At 39.4% G+C, this 22,576-nt stretch overlaps 2 protein-coding genes across 2 annotated transcripts; one reads left to right on the plus strand and one right to left on the minus strand.

The window, feature by feature from the left end:
* Positions 1-5,163: 5,163 nt before the first annotated feature.
* LOC137281951 (GPALPP motifs-containing protein 1-like) lies at positions 5,164-14,700 on the minus strand. Its single transcript, XM_067813685.1, has 6 exons — positions 14,551-14,700; positions 12,376-13,025; positions 11,574-11,747; positions 10,503-10,607; positions 9,556-9,615; positions 5,164-8,715 (listed from the first exon to the last, which is right to left on the minus strand). The coding sequence occupies exons 1-6, from the start codon at positions 14,585-14,587 to the stop codon at positions 8,542-8,544; spliced, it is 1,200 nt and encodes a 399-aa protein (XP_067669786.1). The 5' UTR covers positions 14,588-14,700; the 3' UTR covers positions 5,164-8,541.
* A 4,890-nt stretch (positions 14,701-19,590) lies between these two features.
* LOC137281954 (peptidyl-prolyl cis-trans isomerase NIMA-interacting 4-like) lies at positions 19,591-22,310 on the plus strand. The gene is made up of 3 exons (XM_067813692.1): positions 19,591-19,815; positions 20,780-20,899; positions 21,601-22,310. The coding sequence occupies exons 1-3, from the start codon at positions 19,678-19,680 to the stop codon at positions 21,757-21,759; spliced, it is 417 nt and encodes a 138-aa protein (XP_067669793.1). The 5' UTR covers positions 19,591-19,677; the 3' UTR covers positions 21,760-22,310.
* Positions 22,311-22,576: the final 266 nt, after the last annotated feature.

A 22,576-nucleotide genomic window follows, 5' to 3' on the forward strand; every position in this document is an offset into this window, starting at 1 on the left:
AAATGGGCTGGTCACGTGCCGACTTAAGCCATGCCATGTGCTCTATGATGCAGGATGATCTCACGTTACAATTTGGCTGGCCGGAAAGTGCACAAAAAGTTTCTTTAGCAAACTTGCTTCTTGAATGCGTAGTATTTAAAACTGTCAGCACCTTTTGTCAAAAAACAATAACACCCACGTGTTTTCTTTTATCCGAGTTTCCGCTCGGCGGCCAGCGACGTGGGCCACAAGGCTATTGATACAGCTACACTGACTATCGATCTGGAAATCGAACAATCAATCACTGTTCACCGGTATCGATCGATTCAGATCATTATGTAACGGAACGTCAATTAAGTCTCTCGAAAGCAAATCGAGTGCCCCTAGCTAACAAAAGATCAAAGCTTGTTGGTTTGTTGTACAAGCTTACAGTTTAGAGTTTACCTCAGAAGTTGATCAATACCGCCCTAGCCGTTTACCGGTTAGGAACGCAGAACAATCATCTGTATTGTAAAGAGAGGCACAAAAACTTGGGAATAGTCGATTTGCAACAGTGACACTCCGTGTGTTTATCATTATAAGGATTAAATAAATATCCCGCGCAGCAGCCAATAGACAGCTGTGCTATCACCGTTATTATCCCCCGCCCGCCCCAGGGAGTAGTCGACACGCAGCTTAACTAACCAGTGTCACTTGTAAAATAATGTTCCATTGCCCGAGATAATTGATACTTCCGATCCATACTTCACTGAATAAATCTTGGGATGGTGTATGTTATGCATTGTTTGTAATGATCTTGGTTAACCTAAATTACAGACGCTTGAGGTGAAAGAAGGACAAATACCTTGAACTGTGTTCCAGATGAAGGCGAGTCTTGAGTGGGTGTTCGGGGTGCATACACGGGGAGGGATGCCATTTCTAAACATATTCGTGATAATGTGTTCAGGAATTTCGTATCCGGTACTTAAGTAAGAAATAAAAAACATATTTATTAATTATCTACAAACAGTAACGTCGTCAAATTCTGATGACAAATATCCACGAATAGTTAATCACGTAAATGTTGTCAACTGTACGCTTCAAGTAATTAATTAAAAGGGAATATTAATACTTTGCCATATTTATGAATAATAATATAGACGTTTAAATAATATTAAATAATATTGATAATAAACGAATTTGCATATTTCAGTTACAAACCATAGAAAGGCTCCTTCTAAAACATATGTATTGAAAATATGTTCAGAGAAGTATGAACCACCATGCAGACATGCAGTCGTAACCTCAGATGATAATAGACCTCTTCGAGTTCAGAATCACGTCATCACTCAAGAAAGACACATGAAAATACTTTCAGGTTGTTTATTCTCAGCAGACTGCAAGGCCCATTCAGGGTAATTCCATTGCCGTTTCCATGTAAGTAACACTTGTAGATGTATGTAGCTCGTACAGAACATAATTCTGTAATAATGTAAAACCTGAGAATGACATCAGTACAACAATAATATCATAGGCGGCTGCAGACTGGGATTTAGCTATTCTCGTGTTTGGCTGACACACACGCACCCACTCCCCTCCCTTCTTCACATACATGTACTGTGCAGCCGCCTTCTTAAGAAGTTAAGAGGGGAATATTTTCACTTCTTAAACAAGAATGATACGCCATGTTTCAACAGCAGTTTCGCTGGAGGTGGGGTGTCACTGGGTGTGGGTGTGCAGGGGTGCGCATTACAGTTTGCATTTCAGACCCACTACCATTTCTCGGCTGATTTCAGGTAACCCCCAATTTCTGATAACAATGATATTTGACTTATCTAAATTCACCTCAAGTCCCCACTTTCTACAATAATTATCAGGGGCATCCAGTTTTCTCTGTAGACCAATAACAGCTGAATGAATCAACGAGATGTCATCAGCAAACAATAACATGACAATCTCTTCAGTACATTCTGTCACATAGTGCCTGACAAGTATTAGAGGAACCAGCGCAGTGAACGTGTTTGTGACAAGCAGGCGGGGTCAAGTAATCTGGATGAAAATACTTGGTTGCTACAGGTATATTAGCGATTATGCACGTGCAATACATGCTGACGGTGGCGTGAATTCAAGACCGCTACTGTTTAACACGTGACTCTTAGAGCGATTTAGTTCAGCAAAACACCATCACAACACGATTCGCATGAGGAAATTGAACTTTTCAATATTTTGACAACCCGTTTCCCTCTTGTTTCAAATGGAATGTTCTGGGGGGCGTTCCCATATGTGCAAATTGGGGTCATTTGTTAGGTCACGGTTCATCTAATACTTGTCAGCTGTTTTAAAGTGGAATTATAATATTCCCTTGGCTATCTTATATCCATTTGAAAGAAACATGTGCACCTAAATAATCTCCATGTGGAATAAGGAAGGACAGTGTTGTGCACACAAGATTAAGATATGTGACGAGATTACTTAATAGTAATTTATTTAGAATACACATGACAAATGACGCATCAGTCTAAGTGGCCATACATTGGCAATGGCGGCAGTGGCCTCTTACCTACTCCCTGGAATGTACACTGTCTACTAAACAAATAAACCGTTAAAATATTTAGAAAGTATTGTTAAAATTAGAACACTGATTGGCAATAATCTTATCTTACATGGCAATGCAGGTCTCTCATATGCTGAAAATCAGATTATTTGTATCTCTCTCAAACAATCGTTTTCCCAGTTAACTTCTGTTGTACGTATCCTCTTATTGGAAGAGAGATGTCTTTGTTGGATAACTTGTGCCTAATCAGTTTCTTGAATGAATAAAATACGCTTCAGTCATTTAACACAATCAAACCTCTAAGTGACAAACCTGTTGTATATTCATTAGTAACTTATAGTAAGAACAGAACATCATTTAATTGCTACAAAATTTAATTTACAAACAACGAAAGTTCTCAGTAACGAACCCGTTTCAGGCTGACCCTACTCTGCTCTCAAGACTGTTTCATCATACCCGTAGGTGTTACCCCAATTAGCCTCCTAGTTCGGTGTCTGTCAAATAGGGGTCTGTCAGTTGGGAGGTAACCCTAATGGAGATCTTAGGGTCTCAAGATGCTTACTTATGATATTACATGAAGATTAATTAGAAGTGTTTCTCAATTAAGATATGTAGAAAGTGATCGGACAATAAAGAGATGACAAGAAGTAAGTATATTTTCAAACCCTTAGTAATCTTCTAATCAGGAAATGCAAGTTAACCAAACACATGGAGAGGCTAGTTGGAGAGTAGATGAGCGTAAATAGATTTTCGTGTGCAGAGCACTTGTTTGCAATATGAGAGATGTTTAGACAATTTCTACGTTCAGTATATAAACCACGTGGTTTGACTTGACCAGTAGTTTGATTGCTTGTTGGGGAGTATGCCTGATATGATATCATATTTGCATCTGAAAAGTTGTGATAAGATGGATAAGGTGCAATAACTATAACACAAATCAGTATTTGATAAAATACTTTATGTAATTTGTTTTCAAAAATGAAATAATGTTCGGAATTGGTTTAAATATCATAATTGATGCCTGTTTCATTGCAACCGACCAGTCATCGAAAATAATCGGTTAGCGTCATTCATCAAATAGACCTGGTTGTGTTAGTTAATGCACTAATGCACTTATGTTTTGGTTTTGTTTGTCGTCGTCTAACTGACACTGTGTACCTGTTTTCAAAATTAGACGGTATTAGGGGTATTGGTACCCCGTCAGTATAGTGGTCACACATAGTGATATTTAATGTCGGTAATGAGATACATAGTTTAAAGTGTAAGACGTCTGGCAGATTTGTCGCTGATAGTCAGTTGTATATTTTCTTACACGATTGGCCAACACGCCGTACTGTCCACCATATCATTTACAATGAAAAGCCAAACTCATTAGAATCGCGTGTATTCTAAAGTCAATCCCGGATTTGCCCATAATATTAAAATTAATTGATTTTTTCTTTGCATGTGATCTTTAAACGGGGCGGTCAAAGCGTTCCCTTGTCACTCCGAAGGCCCGGGTCCGATTCCCCAGATGGTGCTATGAGTGAGGCCCATTGCTGAAATATCACCCATGAGATGTGAAGAAGGGGGAAGGAATAGCCCAAAAACCTTGTGACATACAATAAACAAGAAGTTGTCATTCATATAAGTGGTCTTTTACTCCTGTACCAACTAAATGCCTGTCAAGAATGTCATCCTTGAGATATCAGAATTCATAAAAGATAATGAATTCGACATTCTATTCTTAACTGAAACAAGGTCAAAATCATAAGATGAAGCAGTCATTGTCGAAATCACACCAGTTAACTAACGTTTTGTCCACCAAGAGACAAAATAATTCTAAAGGTGGAGGATTGGCAGCCATCCACTGGTATTCTATTCACGTTAATCTCCTGCAAAGTTCGGAAAAATCCCATGGATTTAAATCATTCGAGTTAATGACTGAATGCGATACCTCGTACCAACTTTGTGTCAAAGGAAAGTGCCTATACAGACAACCCCCTTCTTGAAAGAACAACCTAACCAGGGCTTAACTTTAGAAAATTTCTGGAATCAAATTCAAATCCAAATCAGTATATCTGGTGACTTCTAAGTCTATGTTCATTTTGAAAACGGCATTTCTGGAAAGAGAAAAAAATGTGAAATTGATGAAAATGCACAATCAACTAGTGTCCCAGTCTACCCACAAGTCTGGCCACACACCGGATTGGGTTGTTCCTGATAAGAAGTCTTTGGTTTCTGATGTCCATGTAATCGATGAGCAGATGTTAAATCATAGTTTTGTGAGTATGGCATGGAATATGAGCAAACACAAAAATAAACCTGTGCAAATCAAATGTGGAAATATTCCAGACGTTATAAAAGAGGATTTAGGAAGGATAATCTTAACTCGCCATTGCTGAGTTGAACGTCAACAGATCCGGACGTGCTTACTGATATGTATAAAGCAACCCTTACGAATCTTTTGGATGAACATGCTCCAGTTAAGATTAAGAAGGTCCGGCAGAGACCAGGCTAGCTATTCTCGAAACGTTCGTAGCTCTACCAACTTCTTAAACGATCAAAGATAAGACAAATATCATCTCACAGAAAATGGAGTATTTTTTCAGTCTGCCTACCGTGATAACCATAGTAAAGAAACTGCTTTGTTGTAATGAATGAACTGAGTAATACGTGAATACTTCTTTATTCACATTCTTAGACACGGTAGACCATTGCTTCTCTCAAGACTTCAACTGGAGATGGGAATTACAGATGTTGCGCTTGTCTGGATTGCATCATACCTGAGTAACAGATCACAAACGGTGGTCACCAATCAAGAAGAGTCTAAATGTTTCTTACTATCGTGTGGAGTACCTCAATGACCTAGTCTTGGTAGAGCTTCAAGGCCGAGAATGTTCAGGGGGTCCTACAACGTACTGCTTATTGCTCAACTGATGTCAAGTCCTGGATGTCATCAAATAAGTTGAAGCTAAATGAAGAGAAAGTAGAGGTATTGTTGACAGGCACTAATCATGATTTGCATGACACTGATGTTACCTATGTTAAGTTGGAAATGCTTCAATCCCTTTTGCTGACCATGTAAGAAACCTTGGTGTCATCTTTGATTCTCAGTTTCTTATGGAACTGCAAATAGATAAACTTTGTAAAGCATGTTACAACCATCTACGCTCTATCAAGAAAATACGCCATCTTATAACACGGCATGCCGCTAATTGCAGCTAAATGCTTGTTCATTCTAGATTTGACTATAGTAACAGTTTGCTGAAAGGAATCAGTAAACGTCAGCTGTACAAACTCCAGAAATTCAGTAAACTGCTGCAAGGATAGTGACGAGGACACCGACATCGCACATAACGCCAGTTGCTTCCCACTGAAGCCAGAATCAACTTTACAATTCATTGTATGGTGTACAAATGTCAAAATGATATGCCGCCACAATATGTTTCTAATATGCCAGTAGACTATAAGACTCTTCCATCTCAAAATCAGAACCTTCTGCACACACCAAGCTATGGACAGATGTCCTTCAGTCAAGAAGCACCTTGACTATGGGTGAATGAGTGAGTTTAGTTTTACGCAGCACCTAGCAACATTCCAGCTATATGGCGGCTGTCTGTAAATAATCGAGTCTGGACCAGACAATCCAGTGATCAACAACATGAGTATCGGTCTGCGCAATTGGGAACCGATGACGTGTCAACCAAGTCAGCGAGCCTGACCACCCGATCCCGTTAGCCGCCTCTTACGTCAAGCATAGTCGCTTCCAATGGCAAGCATGGGTTGATGAAGGCCTATACTACCCTGGGACCTTCACGGGTCACCTCGACTATGGAACAAACTTCCTCTGGACATCAAACTTTCATTATCATTAACTGCATTCTATTATGACAGCGCTTTCATGCCCATCATGAAAGCAACCGGCATAAAGTCCATCTACATTTAACTAATTTCTGCTTTTTCCCAACTATGTTTCGAATTTATTGTTATATTTGTATAAAAGAGTATTGCTATGGTGTATCTTTTCAAGACCCAAATATGTTTCACAATAAGCATTTGTTCTCTTGGTCTTCTCTTGTGTTAATTATTTCTAAATACTTTTAAGGTTCCGGATTTTTAACATTTCTAACACGTGTAAAATTTCACAAATTCAAATATATTACTACACACATCCTGTATCACATTTATCACATTCGGGATTAATAACATTTGATTCCCTGTCATGCAATATTGCGCACACAGAAATGTAATATTTTACACACATGTAATATCTCTGAGACACATTCATGTGTAATAATTTACCAACATGAACACCTCACACATCACATACTCCAAAAGACATTTATAACACCGATGTAAAATTTTTTTTTAGACATTCACATGTAAAGAGCCGCAGTTCACAGTGAAATGTACTGTCATACGTGTACATATATGTCACACTCACAAGAATGATTCAACACTCCTCAAGGAATATGTCACACACACCGTCATTTGTTACACTCACAAGGAATGTCACACACACTATGGAATATGTTACACACAAGGAATATGCCACACACACTCTGTGATATGTTGCAAACTCACGAGGAATATGTCACACACAACCTGTAATATACTACACACTCACAAGGAATGTCACACACACCCTGTAGTGTGTTGCACACTCACAAGGAATATGTCACACACACTCTGTAAATATGTTACACACAAGAAATGTCTTGCACACACTGTAATAGGTCTCACAAACACACACACACACGGAATATGTCACAAACTCAAAATAATATCTCACATTCTATTTTCGTCAAAGAAATGTAACATCTAAAGGACATGCATGCCTACATTTTATATTTAAGATTCACATGTAATATTTCACAGACAACTTAAATCTCACACACAATTATTCTTGACTTACATGTGATATTTTGTTCCAACAACTTAAATCTCACACACTCACATATCTGTTATAGTACTGGTATGTCTGTCATCTTCAGTCCCACATTCACCAGGTCACACCCTTTCCTCAGATGACAAAGATACCCCAATACTAGAATGGAAAGGGGCAATGCAGCTTTCTTTGTACAATGGTACTTGAAATACACCTGCCATGCTTTACGTAACTTCATTCTTTATTTACAGGAAATACAGACAGATAACTACATGAGCATGTATAATATGTCAAAATGTTTAGACCACCTATGTGACGTCCTCGATATCTCCAGGGTATACATTCTGCTAAGTCCCCACTATACCCTGGATATATGTACTGACAAATAAGTACATTACCTCCCTTAGCTGGCTTTTTGTTCAATCAGGTGGCTACGCTGAGAAGTTGAATGAACCAATCACAAGTCACTTTTGCTTTTCAAATTATCTAACCGATAAAATTTGTCAACACAAACCTTGCAGAGGTACTCAGAAAGAGGCAGAGGGAGTTCTTGCATATATTTTTTTACTGTTTCAGATCTATCAATTTGTCCATATGATATCCCCAAATTCTCAGTCGCACTGCAAACAAACCTTCGCAGCTGAGACCACCATCTTTGTTGGCAAGCTCCGTTGTAACGACAACTTAGCTGATTGGCTACTGTGATAATGTGGAACCAGTAAAGGGAGGTAAATCTATCAGACTGTCCCGCAGATGCATCCAGTGTATTAGAGTAGAGACTTACAGGAACGTGTACCCTGGAGATATCGAGGATGCCTGTGCGAATGAAGTACATGAATTCTGTAACATCAGTCTGATACAGCCATGAAATGAGATAAACATCCGCATATTTCAAAATTAGCTGTAGTTGAAAGTTTCTCTGAAGAAAAATATATTGAGAGACACCCGTCCGTTGATCTGTTGTGAAAGAGTGCACAAGTTATTTCTAGTGACGGCTGTATCATGTCATCAGTCATGTAGGATGTGTGACATAGTTATAACACATATTGATTTTTCCTGTCCATTTTCATTATCGAACAACCTTTGTGTTGTTGGTTTTTTTATCCTTCCTGGACAGCGTGTATATCAAGTTTATAATGAACACGACTAACGTGTCTCGTCAGAGGAAAGAAGATGTGGAGCCCCCATGAGAAAAACGAGAGTTCAGTTGTTGAGATTTTTTTATGATTGCATTTCTCTGAGCGTTATCGAATCTGTTGACCTGGAGGTCAGTATCCCGGTCAAAAGGTCGTCTCTCCTTTGGTTTGTCTTTGTCCTTTTCTTTGTCTTTCTTCTGTGAACAAAAACATAAGGATTACTCCCCGTGTATGCCTTCCTAATATAATGAGTTAACTCAAAAGTCAGTTTCAAGTTTCTTGTGAATAGCAGAGGCTAACAAGCAGTCTCTAAAACGAAAACATTAATAAATTGGGGGGATTTTATTGGCTTTTCATACATAACAAAATGGAGCCAAGAAAATCCATACCCCGCCCCTTTTGTCTAAGAGTTTTAATTGTTGATGTTTCAGGTCATGTTGATAAGGCTCAATTATCATTTAGTAAATATGACACTGAGCAATCTAGAACATTAATGAATGTCATGTCTGGTAGTACCACTTGTAACCCTGATGTGTTTTAGGGATTTCAGTCGTCTAAAAATAAACATAATCCAGATGCACTGGTTAATATGTATAAGGGTTGAGGTGTTCTAAAGGGAGTCCTGGGATATTCCAGGGCTTGGGTAGGGAGGTCTTGAGAGAAGGGGTTCTAGAGGGAGCTGTCGGAGAGTTTAAGCATCTGGGGATGTCAGGGTAGGGGTGTTCTACAGTGGAGGAGGAGGTGCTCTAAGCTGAGTGGTGGAGTGATCTATGGAAGAAGGGACAGAGAATGGAGAGTGATTGGTTTCACTCGTTGATAAGATGGGTGTTCAAACTGATTTTACCTCATAAAGTCTGGATAAGAGCATTATGAGAAGGGAAGTAACTCTTGATCATCAAAGACAAAGGACCATACTGTTTCGTACAGCATTTCACAAATGCCTAAAACACAACTGAAACACTAGAGATGCAGTTCTCCAAGCGGTTCTGAAAACAAGCACCAGCACGCCATGTGCTGAAGATTTTGTCATATTTTACCTTTTTCTTTTTCATTTTTTTCTGGTGCATTTCAAGCAATGATTCAGGCCTTTTGGACTTCTGGAAAACGAGTAAGAGCATGTATGTATAAACTCATTCTGCAAATTGTTTTAATCACTATCACTCTGTACATCAACCTACTCTTCTCAAACCACTAATTAGCAATCCAGTGTATATCCACCTTGCGAGTCACATATATTCACATAATGCAGCTATGTATAAATTCTCCTTGTTACAACTCTTTGTATCACATACTTGATAACGGTGTTAGTAGCTACACCAAAACATCTCACTCATTGCAATAGAGAAGGTGACTATCAGGGATTGGGAAAGGCAAGGGCCATCATGTTCCATTTTGCACATTAGCTGATAATCCTGAAAATGGCACACAGTCAAAGTTCTCTATCCCAATCCCTGGACTATCCATAGAACTGTTTTCCCTTCATATATAATATAATAACATAATATCACTAGCCATGGATCTTGGTAGTGTGGGGGTACGGAGTCCTACGTACATGAACAGACCACCCAGTAACCTACCCTAAGCATTTCACTACACATGTGTGTCAACCCACTGACTAAACTTTCTTTATAGTGCTGTAGGTATGAGGTCCTACTCACCTGAACTGATTACCCCATACCCCGCCCCTACTGCCCTCACCCATACATTACACTACACACACATGTGTCAACCGACTGAGTAAACTTTCTTTATAGCGCTGTGGGTATGGGGTCCTACTCACCTGAACCGATCACTCCATACCCCACCCCTTCTGCCCTCACCCATACATTACACTACACACACGTGTGTCAAAAAGCAGATTAATCTCATACAGTGTCAATCAGACATTCACTTACTGAAAGATACATCAAAATCAAATTAAAATTTTGACCTTCTATCCAAAAATTAATGCTCCCTACTTCCTTGTCAACATTCAGAAACCTACGTTGTGTGTATGGATAGCCTTGGCATGAGCCTTATCTCTACTGGACGATGATGGCACAGCTGCAGCTCGAGATGATCCTCTCCTCTCACCCTTCTCTCTTGCTTCCTGAGGACAAAATATACAAATACAATGACAAAAATGAACCAAATTTCACAAACACTCATTACTGAATGAAGAACAATTACATCTCAGCTCTAGTATTAGTGTGAAAACACTCAGTGGAAGAAGACATTGTGTCTCCCAATTCCTTCATTAACAGTGAAAATTTACACAATTGGCTCCAATAATATATATAATAAGTTGCCCAAGTGGCCAATCACTGGAGTTCACACTGTTTTTCTCTTGATTACACAATTATGTGCTGCAAGAATGGCTGATCTTCTAGGTCTGTAACATAAATAGTGTTAAAGAGTGTATGTATGGTTCAGTGACTCATGCCACTCGTGAAGGTCCAGTTTAGAGAAGATTTTAAGTAATTCATGCTTGTCTTAAGGAGTGACAAATGGGATCAGGTGGTTAGTTTTGCTGACTTGGTTGACGTGTCATCGGTTCCAGGTTGTGCAGATAGATGCTCATGCTGTTGATCATTGGATTTCCAAGCTCAATTACTTACAGATCATTGCAATATAGCTGGAATATTGCTGATTGTGGCATAAAACTAAACTCACTCACTGATAACATATGCATGTTCAATGCTGCTTATTCTCTGTGAAAACACTATAGCTTGAGTTATCCATGAACAGTTTTTATGTTGATATACTAAAGCCTTGAGCAAAATGTCAAATCATTTGTGAATGCTTACAATAGCAGAATCACCCACACAAATATACCTTACCTCAGGTAAACCAACATGTATGTAAGCTCAGGAGAACCTTCATATATAAAGCCCATTAACTTAAATATAGCACCAACAAAAAATAAGAAGTTATGATTTGGCTGCAGTCATCTTTGAGGCCTGCAGATTATTAGCTAGGGCAACAAGTCTTGACCATGTGATATTGTCATGGTTAAGGGGGATGTGTAGGTCATGAGTAAAGACCTTGGTTTCACTATGATATTGAATACTGTTACCTTTTCTTTCCTTGCCTTGTCAGCTGGTGTGTCCGTCCACACAGACGTATCCTTGTCTTTCTCAGGAATAACTCGAGTTCTGAAAGTCCGAGCTGTTAAACCAAAATTCTTTTTCATTTCAGTTGGAAGCTCCGTCATCCAGGCTTCCCTCTCCTTTGGAGCATCCTTACTGGGCTGAAACATATTCATCAGTTAGTGACTGGCGAATTCCAGATATTGGGCTTCACACACTGAACCTTTGTGGGGAAACAATTCCGAGTCTTTGGTGTGATGAATGAAAACTTTAACCATTAGGCTATACCACAGCCCCATGCCACCCATCCCATATTTCTAATACCAGTTTCAACCATCGGAACCAAGCAAATTATGTTTATAGTTACTTAAATTGATCATGAAGAACTCGGCAAGAATTGCTCTTCAGCAACACATACTTGTTACAAGAAGCATCTAACAGGATTGAGTGGTCAAGCTGGATCACTTATTTAGATACATGTCATTGTATCCCAGTTGTGTAAATTGATACTAATGAATACTAATGAAACCTTAAATCTAAAAGATCAATATGTTATCTGGTTATTATGGTTACTATGATTACATTTTCTGTCAGTTGTATTTAATTTCAATTTGTTGCATAATTCAGATCAGGTTCATAAATTTAGCCCATAAATACTACAAATCAGTGAGGAATAAAATTGTTGGTAATTTTAACTTGTGCTTAGCAAAATTTACTAGCCTCAGCCAAGCCAACTGGTGTGAATTTCAAAGGTTTTAAGTTCAACATTCCACACCAAACTGAACATACAGCATCTGTCAGCTTCTCTTTCATCTTCCGTGCCCTCTGTTCAATCTCAACAGCTGCTGCATTAGTCAAATCACCTGTCATCATTTCAGATGGTAGAGGTCCGATCACGTCCTCATTAAACCCATCTACTGAGAGATGAACAGGTTTAAATCCTGGTGGTAAGGCTGGACCGAATGAATCTTCGTCATCATCGACTGTCTGTTTCTTGAAACCAGGAGGCAACATGGGACCAATTGAAGCTTGATCATCATTATCAGAGACACTTCTATTCTTAAAACCTGGAGGAAGAGCTGGGCCTATTTCATCTCTCTCCTCTTCATCCTCACTACTGTCCTTGCTCGTTACATAATTTGAGGATGGTATTACAGGTCCAATACTGACATTTTCTGAACATTTTAATTTCAGAAGGTGGGAAGGAAGAACTGGACCTATTATTTCAGTTTCATGATGATCAGTTGGACCAGATTTGTCCACTTCTTTCCTGGCTTTTAAGTGTGGTGGCAGTGTTGGGCCTATGGTTGATGTGATTTGTTCTGTCCTGTCATCAATGTCAGTATGTTTTCTTTTCCTCATGTGAGAAGGCAAGTTTGGACCGATACCGCCATCTTCTTCATCACTTGGGGAATAACTGTTTTTCTTCAGTTGGTATCCTGGAATTACAGATCAACAATGGCTTCAAAACATAACTTCAGTGAATGACTTCTGGTTTAGAGAAGAGTTTGGGCACAGATAGAACATGAGCTGTTGTATCTAATTGGCTAAGTAAGGAATCAGGCAATGCACCTTTGAGCAGCACTATATGGATCTGAAAAGGCACGCCTGGCAAAGAGCATGACTACAAGGTTCTGAAAACATATCATCATTCGCAGAAAGGGGGGTAAATCCATCCATGCATGGTTTTCTTTTCACCTACTAGAATTTCCACAACTTAGGGCAAATTACATGATCTTTATGTGTTGCTACTAGTTTATTGTGAATTCATTAGGGCATTCTCATATTTCTGTCTTTGTGAAAAACACCATTTAGAGCCTATCAAGGAGACTCTAGTAGCAGATTCAGGCCCCCCTAAGTAATTGAAGGAATTACAGCAAATTTGAAGGAACTGCATCTCAGATGTAAACAAACGCAGCCCACTCGCGAAACAATTGCAGCCATATAGGCAATTTAGCGGTAATAACAGAAACACATCGGCCATATCAGAAGCAATGTCGGTAATACTTGAAACACATTCGGCCGTCTTCAGAGATTTTTCGGCTCACATCCGTGATTTGTCACCCGCGAACGGAAACTCACACAGCAAAACATGGCGTCGTTCGAAGAAGCACCCGTCTCGGTAAGTTTTGTTTTTAGTTCCTACTATTAAATTTTTATACTCATCCATCTTTGACCACCGTTGTTGAATGCGTTTGGGTATGAGGTGTTGTTGGGGCTATAGCTTATTTTTTTAGGAAAAGACTTTCACTGCAGTAGAGTGTCAGAAGTCATGCCCCTGGAGGTTCAGATGTAAACAACCTCCAGGGGCATGACTTGTGACACTCTTCTGCAAATCACGGATGTGAGCCGAAAAATCTCCGAAGACGGCCGAGTGTGTTTCAAGTATTACCGACATTGCTTCCGATATGGCCGATCTGTTTCTGCTATTACCGCTAAATTGCCGATATGGCTGCAATTGTTTCGCGAGTGGGCTGCGTTTGTTTACATCTGAGATGCAATTCCTTCAAATTTGCTGTAATTCCTTCAATTACTTAGTGGGGGGCCTGAGATTATCCTTGGTAAAGAGCATTACTCACAGTGTTTTGTGGTTACATGCCTCATATTGTCACAACACCCTTCCACGATCATTTTTGTTGTGCTCCCTTGCCATTCAAACACCTCTTCTGCGACTCTTGGCGTCAGTTGAGCGTTAGTGTTTGACGCTAGCTGTCTCTATTAACGAACTGGACCGTTGTAACGTAAATTTAATCTTTACACCAAGTTCCATGGAAAGATACGCCAGGCTTAGTTCAGCTAGCTAAACGTCGTGTTCCCGTCAAGGTGTATGCCTTGGTAGGAACACGACGTTTAGCTAGCTGAACTACGCCAGGATATGCCCAAGTAAATATTCGGTCAGGATAGCAGATTGCAAAAACATTTGTAAAGAAGTTTATTCGGAGCGAAGTATTATTTCTCACGTACCGGGCGGAAGTGCTGGCATATAACTGTCTTCCTCCATCGCTGTTATCAGCAAACAGGCAAATATTTCAAACAATACAAGAATTTCTCATTTGCAAACTTTCCAAACCTGTAAACTTGCAGCCATGTTGTCGTCTATTCACGACGTCGTGTATATTTGTGGTACAATATACACGACTGGATAATTTCCATCCCCGCTTTGCAAGACACGCTGTGATTGGCAGATTCCTTTAAACTGGTTACAGGCCCTTGTACCACCGGAGGACTAGCGTTACAGTAGGTGACATCCGGACCTTTTAAGGGTTATTTTAAGGCATAGTCTTCTCCGTATTTTCCTACAAGTTATAAATCGCTTTCACTGACAGTTGTTAGCGGAATGCTCATACTGTGCTAATGTTCTGTGAGAATAGTTTGCAAAATCAGTTCCGCTAATACCAAGTTAACATACCTTCAATGTTTATTATTTTTTTTTCAATATTCTCTTCGGTATAGCAATGATAAATGGGTTCGAAGGACATGTCTATTCACACAGTCTTCAAAGGCCTGTTACCTTTAATCTATGGCATCGTTACTTCTATTTTCTTAAGTGCATAATGATCACAATCATTCTTGACAATGATTGTTTGTTGCGTTACTAAAATGACATAAATATACCTATACTCTTGTGTTGTGTTTTCTTTACGTGAGCTGTGTGTTAATTACTTTGAAGCGGGGGATAATTTTCTTTTGTTTGAATCAATTTACAGTGAACCAATATAAAATTATTGAGGAATAGAGAAACTCACCCAAGGGTCTATTGATACCAATTATATCAACACGAGTTGATAAAGTTACAAATATCAGATGCTTGCTGGGGACATTTTTATTTTTGTCAACGAGTGTTGATAAAACTGATATCACTAGACACGAGGGTGAGATTCTGTTTATCATGAAACATAATTCTTCATTAGTTTTCAATGAAAAACGTTCATCTCTCAACACTGAACTACCATTAGACATACAGTGCGTTTGATCTCACACAAGATATCTCCCCTGGAACACTGTTTTTTGATGATATAGAGGATATTATACAACTGCCCATGACATACTATGTTTACGACACGAGTGCCTAAATGTTGATATTTCCCGAGTGACAGCGAGGCTTATACCGACATTTTGGCAGGGGTGTCGTAAACATAGTATGTCATGGGCACGAATATAATATTCTGTTTATTACCGAAGTCGTTCAACTGAGGCAAATAAAACCAAATCTACTTTCAAACGCGGGTTGGCTACCCGCCGTCGTCCCAACAGAAGAACCGTGACGTCATGGCCTTGTTCATTACGTCACGTTACCATGACAAAGTGATATTTTGCCCTAGGGCATCGTATGAAAAATATGAACCCTGATATGTTTGCCCTCGAAGGTAATAAAAATATATATTTGGCAACAGCATTACCGACGGGTTGACAGTACCTTGACACAACCTATTATGGATGTTTCTCAAGCAATGAACGCTTTTTAAATAAATTCTTGGGTATTATTTACATCATTATTAAATAGATTAATAACAGTAACAGAAAAAAATGGTACAAAGATTCACTATTAAAGAAAACCATTTTTTTCGACAATGTTTTACACCCTAATGAGCGAATAATGTGTTAAGAAATTACAAAATACTTTCAAGTATATGTGGGCAGTGAGGTAGCCTAGTGGTTAAAGTGTTCGCTCGTCACGCTGAAGACCCGGCTTCGATTCCACACGTGGGTACAATGTCTGAAGCCCATTTCTCTTGCCCCCTGCTATGGTATCATAAGGATGATTTCCCGAAGGATATGCCTGAGGGACATATGTTGTGTATAGATATCAAGGGTAGCATTGGGTCTCCATGGCATAATTAGAAATCAGGGTGTCTAGTAAAGTGTATGGTTACTATTGGTTTCATCCCATCCTGAATTTATGCAACCAATTTAAAACATATTCCTGATAATGATATTTACTGTACTTAATGTACTGTATCTCCGTTGATATCATAAGTATGTCACCTGTAGGATATTCCATGTGTACGAGAGTCACTTCACCTGGATGATATTCCACCTGTATGAGCGTGATTGCTCATCACACCTGTATCGGTGTTGTCACATCTGTATGAGTGTCATTCCACCTTTATGAGTGTCATTTAACCTGTATAGTATCATTCCACCCGTATACGTGTTGTCCCACCTGTATGGCCTGTCATTCCACCTGTATACGTGTTGTCCCACACGTATGACTTGTCATTTCACCTGTCTGAGTGTTGGCACACCTGCACTTCATTAGTGTACATTGTATTCTATTAAATTAGAATTATGTCATATTGCATCAGTGTATTGTGTAACATATGAGGCCTTATTTGGAATAAACTATGTCAGATTGTTGTCATTCAACGTTGTAATCACTTCATTCGAATTCTTTTCAGGGTTAATTATAATATTCATAAGCCGAATTATGCGATTCCACCTTATGTGAGTGTCCGTGCGTTTCGAGACAATGTAACGTGAAGAACGAATAACAACAAGGTACCGTTTTATAATGAAAAATGTATTTCGGCATTTGCTGTCATTCACCTTTCACTTAGAGATCAACTATACGACGTACCGAGCAGCATAATTGTAAATCCTACCAGGAATCGTCTACAACTATCTGTATATAGTGTCCCTGCTCCTACACAAATGTACCCGCTGCGTTGAAGAATTTATATCTGCTAATACCCACAGAGGTACCCGTTACGTTGAAGAGCTTCTCCCCGAATACATACATAGGCACTGCTTTGTACAGTTTATCTCCTAATACACTAATAGGTACCCACTGCCTTGTAGAGAGCTTTATCGCCTGTTACACATGGAGGTATCCACTGCTTATATATATTAGCGCGGTTTTTATCTCCTAACACACGCATTTACCCGTTGTTTGGCGGAGTTTTATCTCCGAACACATTCAAAGGAAACTGCTGTCCTGTAGAATTCTAACACAGATGAGTGCCCGTTGCCTTTTCAGAGTTATATCTCCTAACACATATATAGCAACTGTTTATTAGAGGTCACGTGCTTTGACAATAAATACATACATTAAATATAAAACGCATCCGAACGTATGGCATATGAGACGCTAAAATCACAGACTATCAGAGAAAGAGAAAACAATCACACAGAAGTTATAACCACATTGACGCACGCATGCACTCCATCACCCATACACTCTCTCACACATACACTCTCTCACACATACACTCTCTCACCCATACGCTCTCTCACCCATACTCTCTCTCACACATACACTCTCTCACACATACACTCTCTCACACATACGCTCTCTCACACATACACTCTCTCACACAATGTCATACGCTCCATCATACACTCTCACACCTACGCGCGCTTTTACCAATGCACTCTCTCACGCATACACTCTCTGGCCTACACGCTCTCACCTACATACGCTCTCTCATCCATACACTCTCTCACACCCACGCTCTCTCATCCATGCACTCTCTCACGCATACACTCTCGTCTACTCTCAACCATACGCTCTCTCACCCATACACGCAATCAAGCATTTACACACATTACCTATAGGTAATCACGCACTCCTATACACAATCATTGGCTTCCGTTATCGGTTTACTCCCATAAGAACATTATCACGGCGGTTTATTCCCTATCACATTATCATTACTAAATTACTTATAGGTTCCACGTACCCCGTCGGCGAAACTGGCACAGTCAGAAGCCAACTTCAAACATCCACAATCGTCGTTGGGTAAGTCATTGACTTCTTCCGTATTGGAATTGCAGTGTTGTTTACACGGGAATATTACTTTTCCTCTTATCAGTTTACTGATGGAGCAATAATCAGAATCATTACTGTATAATATTATATGAATGACATAATATCGAAGTTGACAAAAACTATGTATTTGCGGCATATATTTCATCATTTAAAATAAAGTGGAGCATTTTGACAACCCCTTTGGGAAATTTGACCAAAAATCCGGGGCAGTTTGACCAAATTTGCTGGGGCATTTTGTAACCGGGGCGATTTGACGGCCACCCAGTATATATACATATACGATACACTAAAATTGTACACATTCCTCACACCAGGGATAGTCTACAACATATATAGTCTCCTTGTTCTCACTAACAGTTACCTTGTGGAGTTATATTTCTTAACATGATAGAGGTACCCGCTGCTTTGTTGAGTTTCATCTCTTAATACACACACTGACACATGTACTGGTTTGTAAAGTTTGATTTTCTAACACATATATCGAGGTAGCCACTGCTATCTCCAAACACATTCCTGGTTACCTGTTGCCCTGCAGAGCTTTGTCAAATACAACATTAAATATTTACGAGAAAAAATATTGTTTGCTACAAAGACATATATTTCCACAAATGTATGCGCATGTACAAATATATTGAAAATAAAACTGGTACGCGCGTTGAATGAATTTAATTTGTGTTCTATTTTATTTGTAAATTCATAAATTCGCAGCATGAAATCGGTCTGTAAAATGTATTTCTTCATAATCCTGGCAACTGATACCCGACATGTATCGATCGAGTGGCCAATTTGACTTGTTCCCTCGCATTATGTATAAATTGTAATGACTGCATTAGAAAGTTCGAAAATATATTACAAATATATATAAAAATACCATTTTAAGCATACCTTCATTTTTCAGAGATACAAATTTTGAATCCACACTGGGTGTTGCGCAAAAAAGTTCTCTATTGTTAATTAATGTCTTTACTGTACTAGTTGTAATTCCTCACTAAAATATCCTATGGTTAACATAAACTTACATTAGTTTTCGTGTGAATGACAGCATTATATAAACGATAAAAGGACCGTCGTGCATATAACAGACTTATATACACGACATAGTCTTGTCGTGTGTGTAAGAACAGTCACAGCCTGACAATTTTGTTTCCTTCGATAACTTACTAAACGGAACATCGATTGGCTGAGCTGAAGGATTAGACCAATAGCAACCCGTGTAGCAAATGTAAACTGAATGAACCACTTCCGTTTTTCCACACGTGTTGCAATCAACATTGCTACATCAGTCAAAACATAGAAGTGATCACGCCAGCTGTTTCAACGCTATGCCCAAAAACAAAGGTGGGGCCGGAGCCAAAGGGGGATCAGGTGCCAAAGGTGGAGGAGGTGCCAAAGGCGGATCGAAAGGAGCTGAGGGGGGTGCCAAAGAGGCTAAACAAGCAAAAGGCGGGACTGCTGTCAAGGTATCATGTTTGATCACTGAAACCTTAGCTTTGCAGAAATCAGAGACCATATAATAGATTATATGGTCTCTGCAGAAATGAATTAGTGTTCCCTTGTGTAGTCAACAACAAACGTAGACAAGCAAAAGTATGTGAGTCCAAGGTTACTTGTTAATCTGTTGTGGATATTGCTTGCTGTACTTCCCCTGGACACCTGGGAGTCAGGTGCCCATCATGTAGGGGCTTGAACAGAGTGGTCAAAGTGGATCAATTGGTCAATATATGTGACTGGTTGAACAATTGTTACCATTGTAATTGTGATGCTGTAGATTTATTGCTCATGACTTCAGTCTCCAGCTTGTTTGCTCTACAGAGAGAACAGTTATTTGTTATCCATTGTTAAAGCTGGAATATGAGCTATGACTTTAACTTAAAATACTCACCTTCTCATGTTTGTGCTGACAGTTTTGTTTCTTATTCTAAGTCAATGGGGTTGTAAATGTTTGAACATATATATATTACAGCTGAGAATTCCTCCCTCCTCTACTCACTCACGATCGATGAAGATCAGGCTTAGAATATATTGATCTTCAGTAACCCATGCTTGTTGTAAGAGGCAACTAGTGGGATAAGGTGGTCAGGACTCGCTGATATGGTTGACTCATGTCATCGTAACCCATTTGCATAGGTCAATGCCGATACTGTTGATTACTGGATTCTCTGGTCCAGTTATTTACAGACCACCACCTTATAGCTAGGATATTGATAAACTGAATCACTCACTCTCTCACTCTCCTTCCACATTCAGGTTTTTCATCAATACATGTTGTACAGGCAACTAATAAGCTCAGGTAGTTTGGCTCCCAGTAGCATAGATCTTTGACAATGATGTCAATCACTGGATAGCATGGTCCAGACTGAAGGTGTGATTTAGCAACAGCAAGTAGGATATGCTCACTGAAGGACATTTTCTTCTTCCCTCCAGGTGCGTCACATTCTCTGTGAGAAGCAGTCCAAGGCTCTTGAAGCCATTGAGAAAATTAAAAGCGGAATGAAGTTCAGTGAAGTGGCAGCTCAGTACAGTGAAGACAAGGCAAGATCAGGGGTAGGTTGTCAGATGTACATTATTGTTCATTGTAAACCAAAAGTCATTGTGTTCTGTAATCTGATTGGTTGAAAAACATGATCAAATGGTATTAGATTCCCGGAAACTACTAGACTATTCACTGCGTATTGACACGTAGAAACGTCGCAAACAAATGTTTTGGTGCGTCATCAACAGTGGTGACGTCATTCAGATCATATTGTGACGTAAAGTTAGAATGATGTCACAAATGAGCAACTCCAGATGCTACCATGGGAACCAGCTGAAATGGCCAGCTGATGACACTTCACTGCTGTACCTGTACTCGATGTAAACGAGTGCAGAGAATAAAACCCTTTGGTTTACCTTTTTGTTTACAGTGACGATAAACATCATGTGTTGGCCAATTTCTGGGTGTTATTGAGTATTTGAAGCACGGGAATACATCTGTAACCGACGGCGTTAGCCGGAGGTTTCAAATGAAATATTCCTGTGCTTGAAATACTCAATAACACCCGGAAATTGGCCAACACATGATGCCATCTGTTCCAAATGTATTCCCGTGGTTCAAATACTCAATAACACCCAGAAATTGGCCAGCACATGATGTTTATCTCCTAATAGATGTATGTATGTGTAGGCATGTATGGATGCAAGAATCGATGTGCAAGAGTGGTCCAGTGTATCAAAGATTTGTTGAACAGGTGTGTATTTGTCTTCAGGGTGACCTGGGCTGGATGACGAGGGGATCCATGGTAGGGCCGTTCCAAGAAGCTGCTTTCCAACTCCCCAACAGTACTGTCGACAAACCCATTTATACAGACCCCCCTGTGAAAACCAAACATGGTTATCACGTCATAATGGTGGAAGGAAAAAAGTGAAATTGTACATGAAAGTTGAGCCCCTGAAAATACATGAAAGTTGTTCACTGAAATCACTTCATCATAACTGTAAATATCATTATTTGACTACAACTTGAGTATGTTTCATAGGGAATATATTTCTTGTGGTGTGACATTTTGATGCTAGTGTTATTTGAGCAGAAATGACATACTGAAACAGTTCATCTGGGACTGCAAGTCCTTAAAGTCAGTTAATGTCTTACCATTCAAATGTTCAAACACATTTAGTATTGGTTAGATATTGTTGAGGATTCAAGGAACAGGAGGCGTGGTCATCACCCTCAGACCTGACAGGCACAGGTACTGGATTCACCTGCTCAACTCAACAGTGCCCAAGCAATGTACATGCTGGTCTTTGGAATGATTAATTATCAGTGTCACCCATTATCTACAAAAACTGTAGTTGTTATGGAACTGATATTGTTACCATGGTTACAAACAAAATGTTTGAATCATCAAGCAATTGAGTCATGTTCATGTCTGTTCTTGTAATTGATGTCCTTGTGAATAAATGAATATTTGTGACATTATTGTGTGTTCCTATGCTCACAACAATGAGTACAGAGTTTACACATGGTTTGTACAGATTGGCAGCCATGAAATTTCTGATGAAGATAGTAAGCAGGATATAAATGTGAGAGTGGACGTACCACAGGCTGGACATTCAGCATATTTCTGTAAGCAGTAAGTACTAGTGACCATGGTCAAAGATCCACGATTTACATAAATGGACAATGTATATTGTAGTGAGTGTGGTTGTATGCCACTTTCACTGGTACAGAGAGTGGGGTACCAG

The sequence above is a fragment of the Haliotis asinina genome, chromosome 4, assembly GCF_037392515.1.
Source record: "Haliotis asinina isolate JCU_RB_2024 chromosome 4, JCU_Hal_asi_v2, whole genome shotgun sequence".
In the NCBI taxonomy this organism is placed as follows: Eukaryota; Metazoa; Mollusca; class Gastropoda; order Lepetellida; family Haliotidae; genus Haliotis; species Haliotis asinina.